At 36.4% G+C, this 16,984-nt stretch overlaps 1 protein-coding gene across 1 annotated transcript; it reads left to right on the forward strand.

The window, feature by feature from the left end:
• Positions 1–14,401: 14,401 nt before the first annotated feature.
• On the forward strand, positions 14,402–16,103 carry LOC101284651 (testican-3-like). Its single transcript, XM_033418128.2, is given in 2 exon segments — positions 14,402–15,135; positions 15,137–16,103. Coding segments are annotated over 2 exon segments (969 nt in total). The 3' UTR covers positions 15,372–16,103.
• Positions 16,104–16,984: the final 881 nt, after the last annotated feature.

A 16,984-nucleotide genomic window follows, 5' to 3' on the forward strand; every position in this document is an offset into this window, starting at 1 on the left:
GCTTGCAGAGTTTCTGCTGAAAGGTCAGGTGTTAACCGTATGGGGATTCCCTTGTATGTTATTTGTTGCTTTTCCTTTGCTGCTTTTAGTATTTTTTTCTTTGTGTTTAATTTTTGTTAGTTTGACTAATATATGTCTTGGCATGTTTCTCCTTGGATTTATCTTGTATGGGACTCTCTGTGATTCTGGATTTGATTGACTATTTCCTTTGCCATGTTAGGGAACTTTTCAATTGCAATCTCTTCAAATATTTTCTCCGACCCTTTCTCTTTCTCTTCTTCTTCTGGGACCCCTGGAATTTGAATGTTGGTGCATTTAATGTTTCTCAGAGGTCTCTCAGACTCCTCAATTCTTTTCGTTCTTTTTCTTTATTCTGCTCTGCAGCAGTTATTTCCACTATTCTATTTTCCAGGTCACTTATTTATTGTTCTGCCTCAGTCATTCTGCTATTGATTCCTTCTAGAGTATTTTTAATTTCAATTATTGTGTTGTTCATCATTGTTTGTTTGCTCTGTTGTTCTTCTAGGTCCTTGTTAAACATTTCTTGTATTTTCTCTATTCTCTTTCCAAGATTTTCGACCATGTTTACTAGCATTACTCTGAAATCTTTTTCACGTAGAGTGCCTATTTCCTCTTCATATTTTTGGTCTGGTGGGTTTTTACCTTGCTCCTTCATCTGCTGCTTATTTCTCTGCCTTCTCATTTTGTTTAACTTCCTGTATTTGGGGTCTCCTTTTCACAGGCTGAAGGTTCGTATTTCCTCTTATTTCTGGTGTCTGCCCCCAGTGGGTTAGTTTTGTTCAGTGGCTTGCGTAGGCTTCCTGGTGGCGGGTACTGGTTCCTGTGTCCTGGTTGGTGCAGCTGGATCTTCTCCCTTTGCTGGGCAGGGCCACATCTGGTGGTATGTTTTGGAGTGTCTGTGAACTTAGTAGGACTTTACGCAGGCTCTCTCTTAGTGGGTGGGCTTGTGTTCCTGACTTGCTAGTTGTTTGGCATGGGGAGTCCAGCACTGGAGCTTGCTGGCCATTCGGTGGAGCTGGGTCTTAGTGTTGAGACAGAGATCTCTGGGAGAGCTCTTGCTGATTAATATTACATGGGGTCGGGAGGTCTCTGGTGGTCCAACGTCCTTGACTTGGCTCTAGCACCTCGGAGGCTGAGGTCTGACACACAGCTGGAGTACGAAGCCCCTGCCAGCTGCACAGCACAGAAGAAAAGAAAGAAGAAAAAAAATAACGAACATACAGATCCCCAAAACAAATAGTAAAAGCAAAACTAAACAGACAAAATCACACAAAGAAACACACACACACACTCACAAAAAGAGGGAAGAAAAAGAAGAGAAGCCTTTTAGTTTTTTTGATAGTTTCCTTCACTGTACAAAAGCTTTTTAGTTTAATGTATTCCCATTTGTTTACTTTTGTTTTTTTTTTCTGTTTGCCTGAGGAGACATATCTAAAAGAAATATTGCTAAGACCGATGTCAAAAAACATACTGCCCATGTTTTTCTTCTAGTTTTATAGTTTCGGGTATTACATCTAAGGCTTTAATATATTTTGAATTTATTTTTGTGTATGCTGTGAGAGAATAGTTCAGTTTGATTCTTTTGCTTGTAGTTGTCCAGTTTTCCCAACACCATTTATTGAACAGGTTGTCTTTCCCCCATTGTATATTCTTGCCTCCTTTGTCATAGATTAATTGTCCCTCTAAGGATAAATTCATTTCTGGGCTCTCTATTCCATTCCATTGATCTGTGTGTCTGTTTTTTAATTCCCACATGGTATTATGATTTTTTAAATTTTTAAAGTTTACAGTGCATTTACAGTTAATACAAAATATTGACTATATTCCTCATGTTGTACAATACATCCCTGTAGCTAATCTTAAAACCAATAGTTTGTACCTAACACTCTACCCACCTCTATATTGTCCCTCCCCAATCTCCCCACTGGTAACCACTAGTTTGTTATTTATATCTCTGAGTCTGCTTCTTTTATTATATTATATTATATATAATATTATATTTATATTTTTATATTATATATAATTATATTATTTATATATAATATACATAATATATAATATATATTATATTATATATATTATATATTTCTATATATTTGTATATTTTATTTATTTATTTATATTATATATATTATATATTATATATTATATTATATTATATTTATATATTTTAATTTGCTGCATATTTTAGATTCCACATATAACAGATATCATACAGTATTTGTCTTTATCTGACTTATTTCCTTTAGCATAATGACTTCCAAGTCCATCTAATTTGCAGCAAATAACAAAAATTTCATTATTTTTATGGCTGAGTAGTATCTCATTGAAGATATACACCACATCTTTTTTACCCATTCAACTGTTGATAGACACGTAGGTTGCTTCCACATCTTGGCAAATTATAAATAATGCTGCTATGAACATTGGGGTGCATGTACCTTTTTGAATTAGTGTTTTTGTGTTTTTTCTAATATATATCCAGGAGTGAAACTGCTGGGTCATATGATAGTTCTACTTTTAGTTTTTTGAGAAACCTCCATAGTGTTTTGCACAGTGGCTTCACCAACTTACATTCCTACCAACAGTGTAAGAGGGTTCCCTTTTCTCCACATCTTCGCCAATAGTTGTTATTTGTGTTCTTTTTGATGATAGCCCTTTGGACAAGTGTGAAGTCATATCTCATTGTGGTTCTGATTTTCATTTCCCTGATGATTAGCGATGTTGAGCATCTTTTCATATGCCTGTTGGCCATCTGTATTTCCTCTTTGAAAAATGTCTATTCAGTTCTGCCACTTTTTAATTGGGTTGTTTGTTTGTTTGATGTTGAGCTGTATGAGATGTTTATATATGTTGGATATTAATCCCTTATCAGTTAAGTCATTTGCAAAACTTTCTCCCATTCAGTACGTTGTTTTTTTGTTTTGTCAATGGTTTCCTTTGCTGTGCAAAAGCTTTTAAGTTTAATTAGGTCCCATTTTTTTTCCTTTTATTTTCTTTACTTTAGGAGACAGATCCAAAAAAAATGTTGCTGGGGTTTATGTCAAAGAGTGTTCCTCCTATGTTTTCCTCTAGGAGTTTTATAGTATCCAGTTTTACATTTAGGTCTTTAATTCATTTTGAGTTTATTTTGTATACGGTGTTGGAGAATGTTATAATTTCATTCTTTTACGTGTAGCTGTCCAGTTTTCCCAGCACCACTTACTGAAGTGACTGTCTTTCCTCCAGTGTATATTCTTGCCTTCTTTATTTTAGATTAATTGACCATAGCTACGTGGGTTTATCTCTGGGCTTTCTATCCTGTTCCATTGATCTGTGTGTCTGTTTTTATGCCAGTACCATACTCTTTTGATTATTGTAGTTTTGTAGTATAGTCTGAAGTCATGGAGCATGATTCCTCCAGCTCTGTTCTTCATTCTCAATATTGTTTTGACTATTGGGGTTTTTTTGTGTTTCCATGCAAATTTTAGAATTATTTGTTCTAGTTCTGTGGAAAATATCCTTGGTATTTTCATACAGATTGCATTGAATAATATATATATATCTTTCCATCTGTTTGTGTCAGCTTCAATTTGTTTCATCAGTGTCTTGTAGTTTTTGGAGTACAAGTCTTTAATCTCATTAGTTAGATTTGTTCCTAGGTATTTTATTTTTTTTGATGTGACTGTAAATGGGATTGTTTTCTTAATTTCTCTTTCTGATAGCAGCTTTCTTTTAAACTACTCAAGTAAAATTCCTGGGAGTATAAGTAGTTGGGTAAAACATCAGAAAAAGGAATTGAGCATTATAACATGTTTGGGTATTACCTAAACTTTATTAAACCTTTCAAATAAAAAACAAATCTGGATTTAGATTAGAAGAGGCTTTATTCCAATGGATTTTGGCAAGAGAGGGGAAAGGGACTATTGCAATAGGGAGAATATCTGCCCATGAAATCTGTAAGTATTTCAAAGGTCAGGCATAAAATGGCCTTTTTTTTTAATAGGGAAAAGAGACCAAAACTAGAAAGAACCAGGCTTGGGGAAGTGGGATGAAAGGGTAGCCAAACTGAACAGGTGATCATGAAATGTTTTTCCCTGAGGTTAATTGATGCCATTAAGGGGCCATGAAGGATACTCAAGCTGAGGGTGGGTCAAAGTTAAAAGGTCTGAAGAAAGGAGAGAAGCTTAACTAAAGTTTGGTAAAGTCAGGGTAGCAGATATATTGTCCAGATTGGTCAGTGGTTTCAATCAGTTAAGTTAATTCTTTATGAAGCAAAGAACAGATATTTGGAGCATCTGGGTTTAGCCTTGTTATATAGGTTAACAAGGTGCATATCGTGTGTCTTATCTAAGTTATATGGAGAAGAGTGTTTCTTTGTAGTAAGTAGTTTCTCGGAGCACAAAAAGGTTGAATATTTCTTAATTTCCTCTGTTTTCTAGGAGCACAGGGCTCAGGTAAAATTCAACATTGTCAGCCTTCACTTTTGTTCAAGATGAATGATATTTGTCACTAAGCAACTCAGAGGTGGTTGTAAACTTCCTGAGTGTTGAGAAGCAGTGTCTCTGAGTATTTCAGCAGACTACCTGGGTGATCCAGACAGCAATTTGTCCAGGGATAAATCTAGCTCATGTATGGTCTGCTGCAGTGATGAGTCCTTCAGGTATATTTCAAGTCAGAGGTAAGAATATGGACTGAAATAATGAGAGAGACTGGACATAAAATGTTCAAGTAACAAGCCTGTTTTAATAGTCTGGATGGAAACAATAACAGCTGACTTTACTTAGCACTTACTTTGTTCCAGGCACAATTCTAAGCACATACCACCACTACTGCAACCTGTTCCTCTAATCATACTTGACTGTAACTTCTGGGGATGGGGATATTTGTGAGCAATATCAGGAGTGTGGGGTTGATCATTAGAGCAGCTGACTGGACCACTGCAAGTCTTTCTAAAACCTGTAAGACTATTCTGTGAATCATGAGGTTAATTTTACTGATAGATGTCCCTGGTGCCAATGCTGCTGTAGGATTGGTTCCTTCTTTAACTTCTTTAACAAACCGAAGTCCATTTAAAAAGTATACTCTTAGACATGTTTATTTATTTATTTTTAACAGGTTTATTGAGGTGTAACTTACACATCATAAAATTCACCCACTTTAAGTGTACAATTCAATAATTTTTAGTGAACTCACAGTGTTGTGTAAACACTGTCAAGTTTTAGAAAGTTTCCATTGCCCCAGGAGGATCCCTAGTGCTCATCTTTAGCCACTCCAAGTTTCCATCCCCAGTCCTAGGTAAACTACTTTGTGTCTCTACTTTCTGTCTCTAGAGATTTGCCTTTCATGGACATCTATGATGTAATAATATAATGTGAGGTCTTTTGTGTCTGGCTTCCCAGATGTCTTTTTGATTTGGAGCTACATCTTTCCCATGCCTCACTTTCAGCATCCCAGTCCTTTTCCAGTTACTTAGTATACATCATAAACCCTGTAAAATAGTCTTCAAATAGAACATAAAAGGGAAAGGGACTTCATAAAACTTATATTAGTCTCTGTGTGCTCTTTCCCACATATAGTATGTTAATACTCAAATATATACATATGTGTGTGTTTACCTCTCCCTTTTATTAAATGAATAGTAGAACACAAAGATCTATACATTTTCCCACTTAAAACTTATATTCTAATATTTTATAGTTTTAAAAAATTCTGCAATAAAGTTGTACATATATCATCTTGAGATACACACACACACATACACACACACATACATATATCTTTGGAATAAATCCCTATGAATGGAAATGATGATTAAAGGATTTGTGCATTTGTAATTTTGAAAGAAATTTACAAATTGTTCTCCAGATGTTGTACCAAGTTTTACAAGCAGCATAGGATGTGAACAATAATTCACAAAGGAGGAAATCACATTGCTAATAAGCTTGAAAAATATCCATTGATAATTTTTAAATTAAAATTAATACAATATTAGGGTACCACTTGTCACCTTAAAAAAGAGTAAACAGAACAAAACCAGTAAATGAATCTGTGTACTCAAGGAAAGAGCCATTTACATAAATCTAAACTACTGCAGTATTTTATAAAATGGTCATAACATTTTACCCAGTAATCCACTTCTTGGGCTCTTTAATAAAAATCAGAAATGCAGATTTTGCACTCAAAAATTCATTACAGCATAGTTTCTAATAGTGGGGAAATTTTAAGTGTTCAATAGCAGTGGAATATTAAAGTGATTAAACAGTTGGTTTAATATATAGCCACTAAAATAACATTTAAAAATAGTTCTAGGGGCATGTAAAATATAAAATGAAATAATACTCATGTAAAACTGTACATTAGTATATGATCTCAGTGGAATGAAAATGTATAACACTTGCATAGATAAATGGTTGGGAAAATACACCAGAAGTTTAACAATGGTTATCTCCAGTTTGAGGGATTTTATATGATTTTTCTTATTAATTTTTTCTGTATTTACCAAGTTTTCAACAGTGCTCAAGACTTGTTTTTTAAATCATAAACAAAAGCTCTTTTAAAACATTTACACAAGAATTATTAATGGTATGGGGAAAGATCACTACATAGTTACATGAAAAAAGGCAGGATATAAAGCAAAATGATATTAAATATGAAAATGCACATAACTACACAGATGGGGAAAAGCTAGTAAAAATGCATCTAAATGTTAAAATTGTTGTCTCTAGTGGCATGAAAATATGGGTGTTCAGTTGCATAAATATTATTTTTATAATGAGAAAAAATAACGGCTATAAAATAAAATCCCAATGTAAATATAGAGTAAAGGATATGAATATCATTCAAAAAAGAAAAAATAGAAATTCTGTGAAGCATAGCAATATGTTTAGCTTTCCTACTTACCAAAGAATTGCATATTAAAACAATTCTTAGATGCAAATTTTCACCTATCACATTAAGAAATGATTATTTAAAAGATCATAATCAATGGAAGCAACAATGCAAAAAAACATCTACTTTGTTCCAAGTTTTGAGGAAGGGGGTGTGGGTTGGCAGGGAGGAAGTGTAGAAAGTTCTATTTTATAGAGCTCTGCTGCCAGCTTCAGGAAGCTAATGAAATTAATAATACACATTTTTTTTTCAGTTGACTCAGATGTGAAAGCCTTTGTTAAGATGTTTAACCTGGTGACTGAAAGAGCTGTAATTCAGGTATACTTAGTGAAGAACTAGATTTTCGTTAAGTCAAGGAGATGAAGAGAGCTCACTGTACAAAGTTGAAGATGTAGAGTACTTTGTGATCTATTGAGGGTCAGTCTGTTGCATTTGTTGATATTGTAACATTCTTTTCCTCATACTCCACTGACAATTCATTTTCAGTATGTCCACATGTTCCTCTTCCTCCTCTACAAAGGCTGGTGTTCACAAGTTCTCTATCCTAGGTCCTCTGCTCTTTTGCCAATTCGAGGGTTATTAGCATGATAATGACTGAAGTATCAGACCCTACAATCAATGGTAGCTCAGGAAGAAAAACATAAAGGGGGTTGCACTAATGGAACAATTCAGAGAGTGAATGTTTTCAATGCAGTATAATAGTAGAGGTATTGACTAATGTCAGCAAAGTGATGGACTCAGAAGTTCCAAGCCCTCTTCCCCAACAGAAAGATCAAAGGGAAAAAAATAAACAAGGACTCTCTGAATCAACCAGAGTCTAAATCACAGACAAAGGTTTACAACAACCATGCAACTACCTAATCAAGAAAAGCCATCTTCAAAACAGTAGGAAATTTTTGTGGTGTTTTACTCACCTTTGCCCCATGCCCTTTCAACTGAGGTAGTGGTTTTAGTTTTAAAGAGGAAGCAGCCTCGTTCTCAGTTCCCTTATTCAAACTGGAGGTAGCAGAGCACACTTTATTTAAAAAGTATTGTGTACATCTTTTCTATCCTTTCTGGGGGATAGCTGAAGGACTGATGTAAGGTGCTCATTTCTGTTTCCCCTAACTTGGAGCTGAATGGTGAAAAACAGCAGATACTGCTCATAAAATATCCAAGGCAACTACAGAACCACAGATGCCTGGGGCAATAGATTATTGGTGGAGACATACAATAGACTAAAGTCTGAAAGAGAAGTTGAAATGAGACTCTTTGGGAAATTAGGACATTCAAAAGCAGTCATACATATGTAGGAATTTAGAAAGCAATATGCAAGGCACATGCTCAGAAAAGACCTTACAGGACCTTAAGATTTTGCTTGGGCTGATCTCTAGGCTCTGAGCAAGCCCAGCTAAGTCTTGAAGGCGTGCTCAAGCACAGAGCCAATCTGCAAAGACTTGGTGAGCTCCTGGAATTCAAAAAATCTCTGTCAAAACATTAGTTGAACATGAGCTAATGGAACAAAGACTTCAGTAGTCATGTATGGCAAGGAATAGTCTTTGCGAAAATAGTATGAAAGTCCCAAAATAGACAACTAAGCCTTAAACAATAATATCTATAATAATGAAAACCCTAATGAAGAGGGAGAATTTTATTTCTAAATGCCCAACTATCAGCTAAAAAATCACAGAGCACACAGAGAAACAGGAGAACATGGCCTATTCAAAGGAACAAAATGAATTGACAAAAACCATCCCCAAGGAAGCCCAGATATGACATACTAGACAGACTTTTTCCCCTAAATTTGTTGAGATATAACTGACATATAATACTATGAAAGATTAAGGTGTACAGGTGATGATTTGATGCCATATATATTGCAAAATGATTACTAAAAGCTTGGTTAATGTCCATTTCCTCACATAATTACAATATTTTTTTTGTGGTGAGAGTATTTAAGATCTTCTCTCATCACAACTTTCAAGAATATAGCACAGTTGTTACAGCCATCACAATAAATATTAGATTCCCAAAACTTATTCATCTTAACTGAAAGTTTGTACTCTTTATTTGCCATTTCTCCATTTCCCTCAATTTTCAGCTTCTGGCAACCATCATTCATTCTACTCTCTGTTTCTATGAGTTTTACTTTTAAATTCCACATACAAGTGAGAGCAAACAGTATTTGTCTTCCTCTGTCTGACTTATTTCACTTAGCGTAATGCCCTCAAGGTCCATCCATGTTGTCACAAATGATTGGATTTCCTTCCTTTTTTATAACAATATTCCATTGTATATATACCAGATTTTTAAAATCAATTCATCTGTCTATAGACACTTAGATTATTTCCATGTTGTGTTTATTATGAATAATGTTGTAATGAATGTGGAGGTGCAGATACCTCTTTGAAATACTGATTTCATTTCCTTCAGATATATACCCAAGAGTGGGATTGCTGTATCATATGGTAGTTCTATTTTTAATTTTTTGATGAAACTTCATACCATTTTCCATAGTGGTTCTTCCAATTTACATTCCCACCAACAGGGCACTAAGGTTCCCTTTTCTCCACATTTTCACCAATATTCATTATCTCTTGATTTTTTGATAATAGCCATCTCAACAGATATAGGTTGTTATCTCATTATTGCTTTGATTTGTATTCCCCTAGTGGTTAGTGATGTTAAACATCATTTCATGTATGTGTTTTCAAGGGTGTATCCCAGAATTCAAGGCAGCAGAAATGTGCCCACTATTATTTCTTTTATTTAACACAATGGGTGAAAGAAGAGAGATTATTTTCTTGTGACACTCTGCTGCCACCTATAGAAAATTATTTTAAAAACAACTAAGAAGTTATTTCCTTGACCTAAAATCCACTGCAGCAGACGTACCCCAAATAAATAAGAAGGAGAAGAAACTTGGCATTCCTCTTGAAATTTTGGCTTCTCTATAGCTACAGAAATAAAATGGAAATGGAGAAATGGGAAGTCTTAGACCTACTTCACCTATGCTCAATGATCAAATTAATGCAGGAAGGGGATTGAAATGAATAGGAACAGATGCATTGAAGCATAGGAAATATAGACCACTTCTTAGGCTGTAAAACAAACCACAACAATTTTTAAAGAATTGAAATTATACAGAATAGATAGTCTGACAATAATGTAATAAAACTAGAAAACAACAGAAAGATAATAGGAAAACCTTTAAATACCTGAGAAATAGACAACACATTTACAAATAATCAATGGGCCAAATTGGAAATCTGAAAGGAAATAAAAATAAGTAGAACTGAATGAAAATCTAAATGCAATGTAACAGAATATGTGGAATGCAGCTAAAGCTGTAATGAGAGGGAAATTTATAGCACTAAATACTTACCTTAGAAAAGAAGAAAGATCTTAAATCCATAATCTACATTTCTACTTTAAGAAACTGGAAAAAGAAGAGCAAAATAAAAGCAAGCAGAAGGAAGGAAGTAAAGAGTAAAAGTCAATAAAATTGAAAACAAAAATAATAAAGGAAATCTATTTTTTTAAAACTTGTTCTTAGAAAAGACAATGCCATTTGCAGCAACATGGATGGACATAGAGATTGGCGTACTGAGTGAAATAAAGTCAGAGAAAGAGAAGTATTGTATTATATTACTTATATGTGGAATCTAAAACAAAATGATACAAATGAACTTATTTTCAAAACAGAAACAGACACACAGACTTAGAGAATGAACTTATGGTTACCAGGGGGGAAGGGTGGGGGAGAGGGATAGACTGGGAGTTTGGGATTGACACGTATACACTGCTGTATTTAAAATGGATAACCAACAAGGACCTACTGCATAGCACAGTGAACTCTGCTCAATACTATATTATGTAACAACCTAAATGGGAAAAGAATTTGAAAAAGAATAGATACATTTATATGTATAATTGAATCACTTTGCTGTACACCTGAAATGAACACAACATTGTTAATCAACTATACTCCAAAATAAAATAAATTTTTTTAAAAAACTCAAAATAAAGTATGTAGTAAAATATGTCCTTCCCAACTTAGTCTCCTATCTACCTAGTTTCCACCTCCCACTCACTTAATCACAGTTATTTGTGTCTTCTGTAAATTTCAAGTGTGTGTATATTCAAGTAAGAAGATAACCTTCCACCCATTTTTCCATTATTTTTGCACAAAAGATAGTATACAATATATACTTTTCTGAACATTTTAAAATCACTTAATATACCTTTGTTTTTGTTTCCATGTCAGTGTATAGAACACTTTCTCATTCTTTTTTATAGCATCATTGTATGATTGTACCATAATTTATTTAGTGAGTACCCTAATGATAGACATTTGGACTTTACTATTACAAACAATGCTGCAGTGAATAACCTGGCACACATGTTATTTAAAACATGTGTAAATACTGGCATGTTTGTAGGGTAAGTTTCCAGAAAAGGAGTTGCTGGTTTAGAGGCTTTATGAATTCATTATATGATAGACTTCCTAAATTGCCTTCAACAAGTGTACCAAATTATACTCCCACCAACAAAGCAAGACATTTTCCCACAGCCTTGCTAACAGAGTATTTTCATCAAACTCTTGAGGGGCTTTTTTGTCACTACTATTGATAAAAGTATGTCTTTTATTTTTATTTATGGGTTTCTAGGTTTAAATAGTCTTTGATGAATAGTCCTTGATGCTGGCTCTCCCAGCTGCTGACTTAAATAACCCAGAAGAGGACAAAGGCTTGCAACAACCCTGAAAAGTGAGACTAACAAGGAACTCATTGCCAGAATGTGTAAAACATTGCCACAAAACTCCAAAGTACGTAATATAGTTTCCAATTATTGACTATCCAGTACATGTGGGAGAAAGTATATATGTGTGCATGCATTACTCCCCCAGGAATCTTCACAGTGATTCTATCAGTATGATATTATGAGCCATATTTGACAAGTAAAGAAACTCTGGCTCAGAGAGCTAAGTGACTTACTTGCCTAAAGATATATAACAAGAGGCAGAGCTGAGGTTCAAACACAGGCTTGTAGGACTCCAAACTGGAACTGTTTTCAACACCCTACATGCTATATCCCTCTCTCATTCTTTGACTCCTGATTCAGGAATAGAACAATTGAGCCAATCACAAAATCGGCCAACTCAAATTTCATGACTACTTTTTTTTATAGTCGATTTACAATATTATATTAGTTTCAGGTGTACATCATAGTGATTCAGCATTTTTACAGATTATACTCCATTAGAAGTCATTGCAAGATTATGGTTATAATTCCTTGTGCTATACAATATGTCCTTGTTACTTATCTATTTTTTTAACATCTTCATTGGGGTATAATTGCTTTACAATGCTGTGTTAGTTTCTGCTTTATAACAAAGTGAATCAGTTATACATATACATATGTTCCTATCTCTCTTCCCTCTTGCATCTCCCTCCCTCCCACCCTCCCTATCCCACCCCTCCAGGCGGTCACAAAGCACCGAGCTGATATCCCTGTGCTATGCGGCTGCTTCCCACTAGGTATCTACCTTACGTTTGTTAGTGTATATATGTCCATGCCTCTCTCTCGCTTTGTCACAGCTCACCCTTCCCCCTCCCCATATCCTCAAGTCCGTTCTCCAGTAGGTCTGTGTCTTTATTCCTGTCTTACCCCTAGGTTCTTCATGACATTTTTTTTCTTAAATTCCATATATATGTGTTAGCATATGGTATTTGTCTTTATCTTTCTGACTTACTTCACTCTGTATGACAGACTCTAGGTCTATCCATCTCATTACAAATAGCTCAATTTCGTTTCTTTTCATGGCTGAGTAATATTCCATTGTATATATGTGCCACATCTTCTTTATCCATTCATCTGATGATGGGCACTTAGGTTGTTTCCATCTCTGGGCTATTGTAAATAGAGCTGCAATGAACATTTTGGTACATGACTCTTTGAATTTTGGTTTTCTCAGGGTATATGCCCAGTAGTGGGATTGCTGGGTCATATGGTAGTTCTATTTGTAGTTTTTAAAGGAACCGCCATACTGTTCTCCATAGTGGCTGAACCAATTCACATTTCCACCGGCAGTGCAAGAGTGTTCCCTTTTCTCCACACCCTCTCCAGCATTTATTGTTTCTAGATTTTTTGATGATGGCCATTCTGACTGGTGTGAGATGATATCTCATTGTAGTTTTGATTTGCATTTCTCTAATGATTAATGATGTTGAGCATTCTTTCATGTGTTTGTTGGCAGTCTGTATATCTTCTTTGGAGAAATGTCTATTTAGGTCTTCTGCCCTTTCTTGGATTGGGTTTTTTGTTTTTTTGTTATTGAGTTGCATGAGCTGCTTATAAATTTTGGAGATTAATCCTTTGTCAGTTGCTTCATTTGCAAATATTTTCTCCCATTCTCAGGGTTGTCTTTTGGTTTTGTTTATGGTTTCCTTTGCTTTGCAAAAGCTTTGAAGTTTCATTAGGTCCCATTTGCTTATTTTTGTTTTTATTTCCATTTCTCTAGGAGGTGGCTTAAAAAGGATCTTGCTGTGATTTATGTCATAGAGTGTTCTGCCTATGTTTTCCTCGAAGAGTTTGATAGTTTCTGGCCTTACATTTAGGTCTTTAATCCATTTTGAGCTTATTTTTGTGTATGGTGTTAGGGAGTGATCTAATCTCATACTTTTACATGTACCTGTCCAGTTTTCCCAGCACCACTTATTGAAGAGGTTGTCCTTTCTCCACTGTACATTCCTGCCTCCTTTATCAAAGATAAGGTGACCATATGTGAGTGGGTTTATCTCTGGGCTTTCTATCCTGTTCCATTGATCTATCTTTCTGTTTTTGTGCCAGTACCATACTGTCTTGATTACTGTAGCTTTGTAGTATAGTCTGAAGTCAGGGATATTTATCTATTTTATGTATAGTAGTTTGTATCTCTTAATCCCATACCCCTAATTTGCCCTCTGCCACTTCTCTCTCCCCTTTGGTAACCACAAGTTTTTTTTCTATATCTGTGAGTCTGTTTCTGTTTCGCATATATACATTTATTTGTATTATTTTTTAGCCTGAATACTGATTTCTGAAGTACTAGTCCAAAGTGCTTTTTCTTATTCTATTCCATCTCACCTATAATATCTTCCTGTCTACATCCAAACAGAAATTAGAACTTGGAAGCTCAAAACATGTATGCAAGATGACAGGCTGGATAAAAGGAGATAACAGTTGTGCAACTGGCAGTGAGTGGGCCATTACCTCCTGGAAGATGGAGAAGATGATCCAATATAATAATAATGGCTAACATTCATTTACAGTGGGTCAGGGAATTAGCTAACCGTTTTCTAGAAATTAGCTCATTTCAACAGCTTGGCAGGGTAAATACTATTATTATTCCATTATAGTAGATGAGGAACAGAGTGTGAAGAGGTTGAATTACTAGAGCAGATCAGTTAAAAACTGATGGCCGGGGAAGGGGAGCATGGATGGGGGAGGGAAGGACGGAGGGGCGCGCAGAGCCGAGGGGCGGCCGCGGATGCTCCGGGCGCCTGTCGTGCTGTGCGCGTGCGTAGCCGCCTGGTGCGCGCAGGCTCTGGCAGCGGCCGCGGGCGGCAATTTTCTGGACAACAAACAATGGCTCAGCACGGTGTCCCAGTACAACCGGGAGGCCGGACAGTGGAACCGATCCCGAGACGATGATTATTTCCGCACTTGGAGTCCAGGGAAGGCCTTCGATGGGGCTCTAGACCCAACTAAAGACCCATGCTTAAGGCTGAAATGTAGTCGCCACGAAGTGTGCATTATTCAAGGTTCTCAGACCGCAGTCTGCGTTGGTCAGCGGAGGCTCACGCACAGTATGAAAGATGCAGGAGTTGGGCATAAGCAGTGGAGGGGTCCCCCGACATCCACCTGCCAGCAGTGCTCGGGGGTCTCTACCAGCCCTGTCTGTGGTTCAGATGGACATACCTACTCTTCTCAGTGCAAACTAGAATACCAGGCATGCATCTTAGGAATACAGATCTCAGTCAAGTGCGAAGGATGTTGCCTGTGTCCTTCAGATACGACCATGGGCTCAAGCAGGAATATGAAGAGGGCCTGCAGTGACCTGGAGCTCAGGCAGATGGCCAGCAGACTGCTGGACTGGTTCAAGGCCCTGCATGAGAGTGGGGGCCAGAACAAGAAGACGAAAGCATCGCTGCGGCCGGAGAGAAGCAGATTTGATACCAGTATTTTGCCAATTTGCAAGGATTCACTCGGCTTGATGTTTAACACTTGATACAAACTACCACCTGCTCCTGGACCAGTCGGAGCTTGGGAGCATTTACCTGGACAAGAACGAGTGGTGCGCGGAGGCCTTCTTCAGCTCCTGTGACACGTACAAGGACAGCTCCATCTCCAACAACGAGTGGTGCTACTGCTTCCAGAGGCAACAAGACACACCTTGCCAGACGGAGCTCGGCAGTATTCAGAAGCGACTCGGGGTGAAGAAGCTCCCTGGACAGTAAATCCCCCAGTGTGACGCAGATGGTTACTACAAGCCAACGCAGTGCCACGGCAGCACTGGGCAGTGCTGGTTTGTGGACCGATACGGAAGGGAAGTCGTGGGGTCCAGGAAGCGCGGTGCTGCAGACTGTGCTATTGATTTTGAGATCTCTGGAGATTTTGCAAGTGGAGATTTCCGTGAATGGGCTGCTGATGACGATGAAGATGACATTATGAACGATGAAGATGAAATTGAAGATGATGATGAGGATGAAGGGGATGATGATGATGGTGGTGACCAGGATGGATACATCTGATGGATGAGAGCTGAGAGCAACAAATTCTACGTTTCTTTTATTTACCAAGTGATCCCTTACTGAGGAGTACCTTCTTGCCCCAAAACAAAATGATTCTAAAACTCACTTAATATTTTGTATAATTATTTCAAATATTGCAACTAAAGTCATAGAACTTTATGTTTAGAGAAGTATCATTTACTTTGAGTTTTTATATGAAAAAGAGAACACATATGGAGTCTAGCCAGACAAGAGAAAGTTATGAAGAGATACTGATCTATGTGAGTCTGCCACAAACAAAACAACCAGTGCTTGAGGTCATATATGATATTTTTCTGGGAAAAATTCTAAGTTAAATCTACAATAACATACTAGTGACCTGGATTCTAAGGATTTTATTAAAATATGCATGACCTTAATTGCAGTTTCCAAGTAGACTCTTCCCAGAGCTGGAGTGATTTAGAGGTGAGTGAGGGAATAGCACAAAGTGAGAAAAACAAAGTCACTATCTTGGAGACCTCCACCATGTTTGTATGTTTTTAGTTATGAAGTTTTAATGATGTTTTTAGTTATGAAGTTATTCTGGATGTGACCAGATATCGTACAAAATGGGCAGCAAGGGAAAACCATGGATTTTGAAAGTTAAAAACATAGTTGTCCTTTCTAATTTTTATTTTATTTTGGACAGCAGTCTCATGTTGATTTGTTTGATAATCTTAACCAGCATGATTTCTTTATCTTTCTAGGTTTCTTTATCTTTCTGACCAGCAACTTAGGGTGCAGAACTTAAAGTAGAAAGACAAAGGGAAAGATTCTTTTAAACCATATTTTTACAAAAAGTTTGTCATTTGCCTCAATATCAAACTTAAAAATCTTCATTCTTGTTTTATTTCCTATGTTAGATAAATATTTGCATTTAATCTAAGAATTATGCCATTTTTGTTACTAGTGTCAAAACTTAGAGAACATACTGTATTGTGCCTTGCAAAATAGAAATAGAAAGGTTTCAGCATGCATCCCCACATAGGACATTAGGCCATAGATAGGCACACCTAATCACAAATTAATACCAGTCCCGGTACTGCTGCTGGAATGAAGAAAATAGAATACTTTCTTTCTTTTTTCTACTGTTACATAGTTACCATGTTTATGATTATTGTGTGGAGTACCATTTAAGATTTAACTGCAACAAAAATTACTTTAATTGTTGTATTTAAGTTAGCATGTTAATTAATCATGTAGCCCTTCTGGTACACCATCCCTTTTAAGGATATCATCAGACCTATGGTTTTGGGCCCATAATAAAAGTGGAAAAACCTGTTGGGTGTTACACACTGGTG

This window comes from Orcinus orca, chromosome X, assembly GCF_937001465.1.
Source record: "Orcinus orca chromosome X, mOrcOrc1.1, whole genome shotgun sequence".
NCBI lineage: Eukaryota > Metazoa > Chordata > Mammalia > Artiodactyla > Delphinidae > Orcinus > Orcinus orca.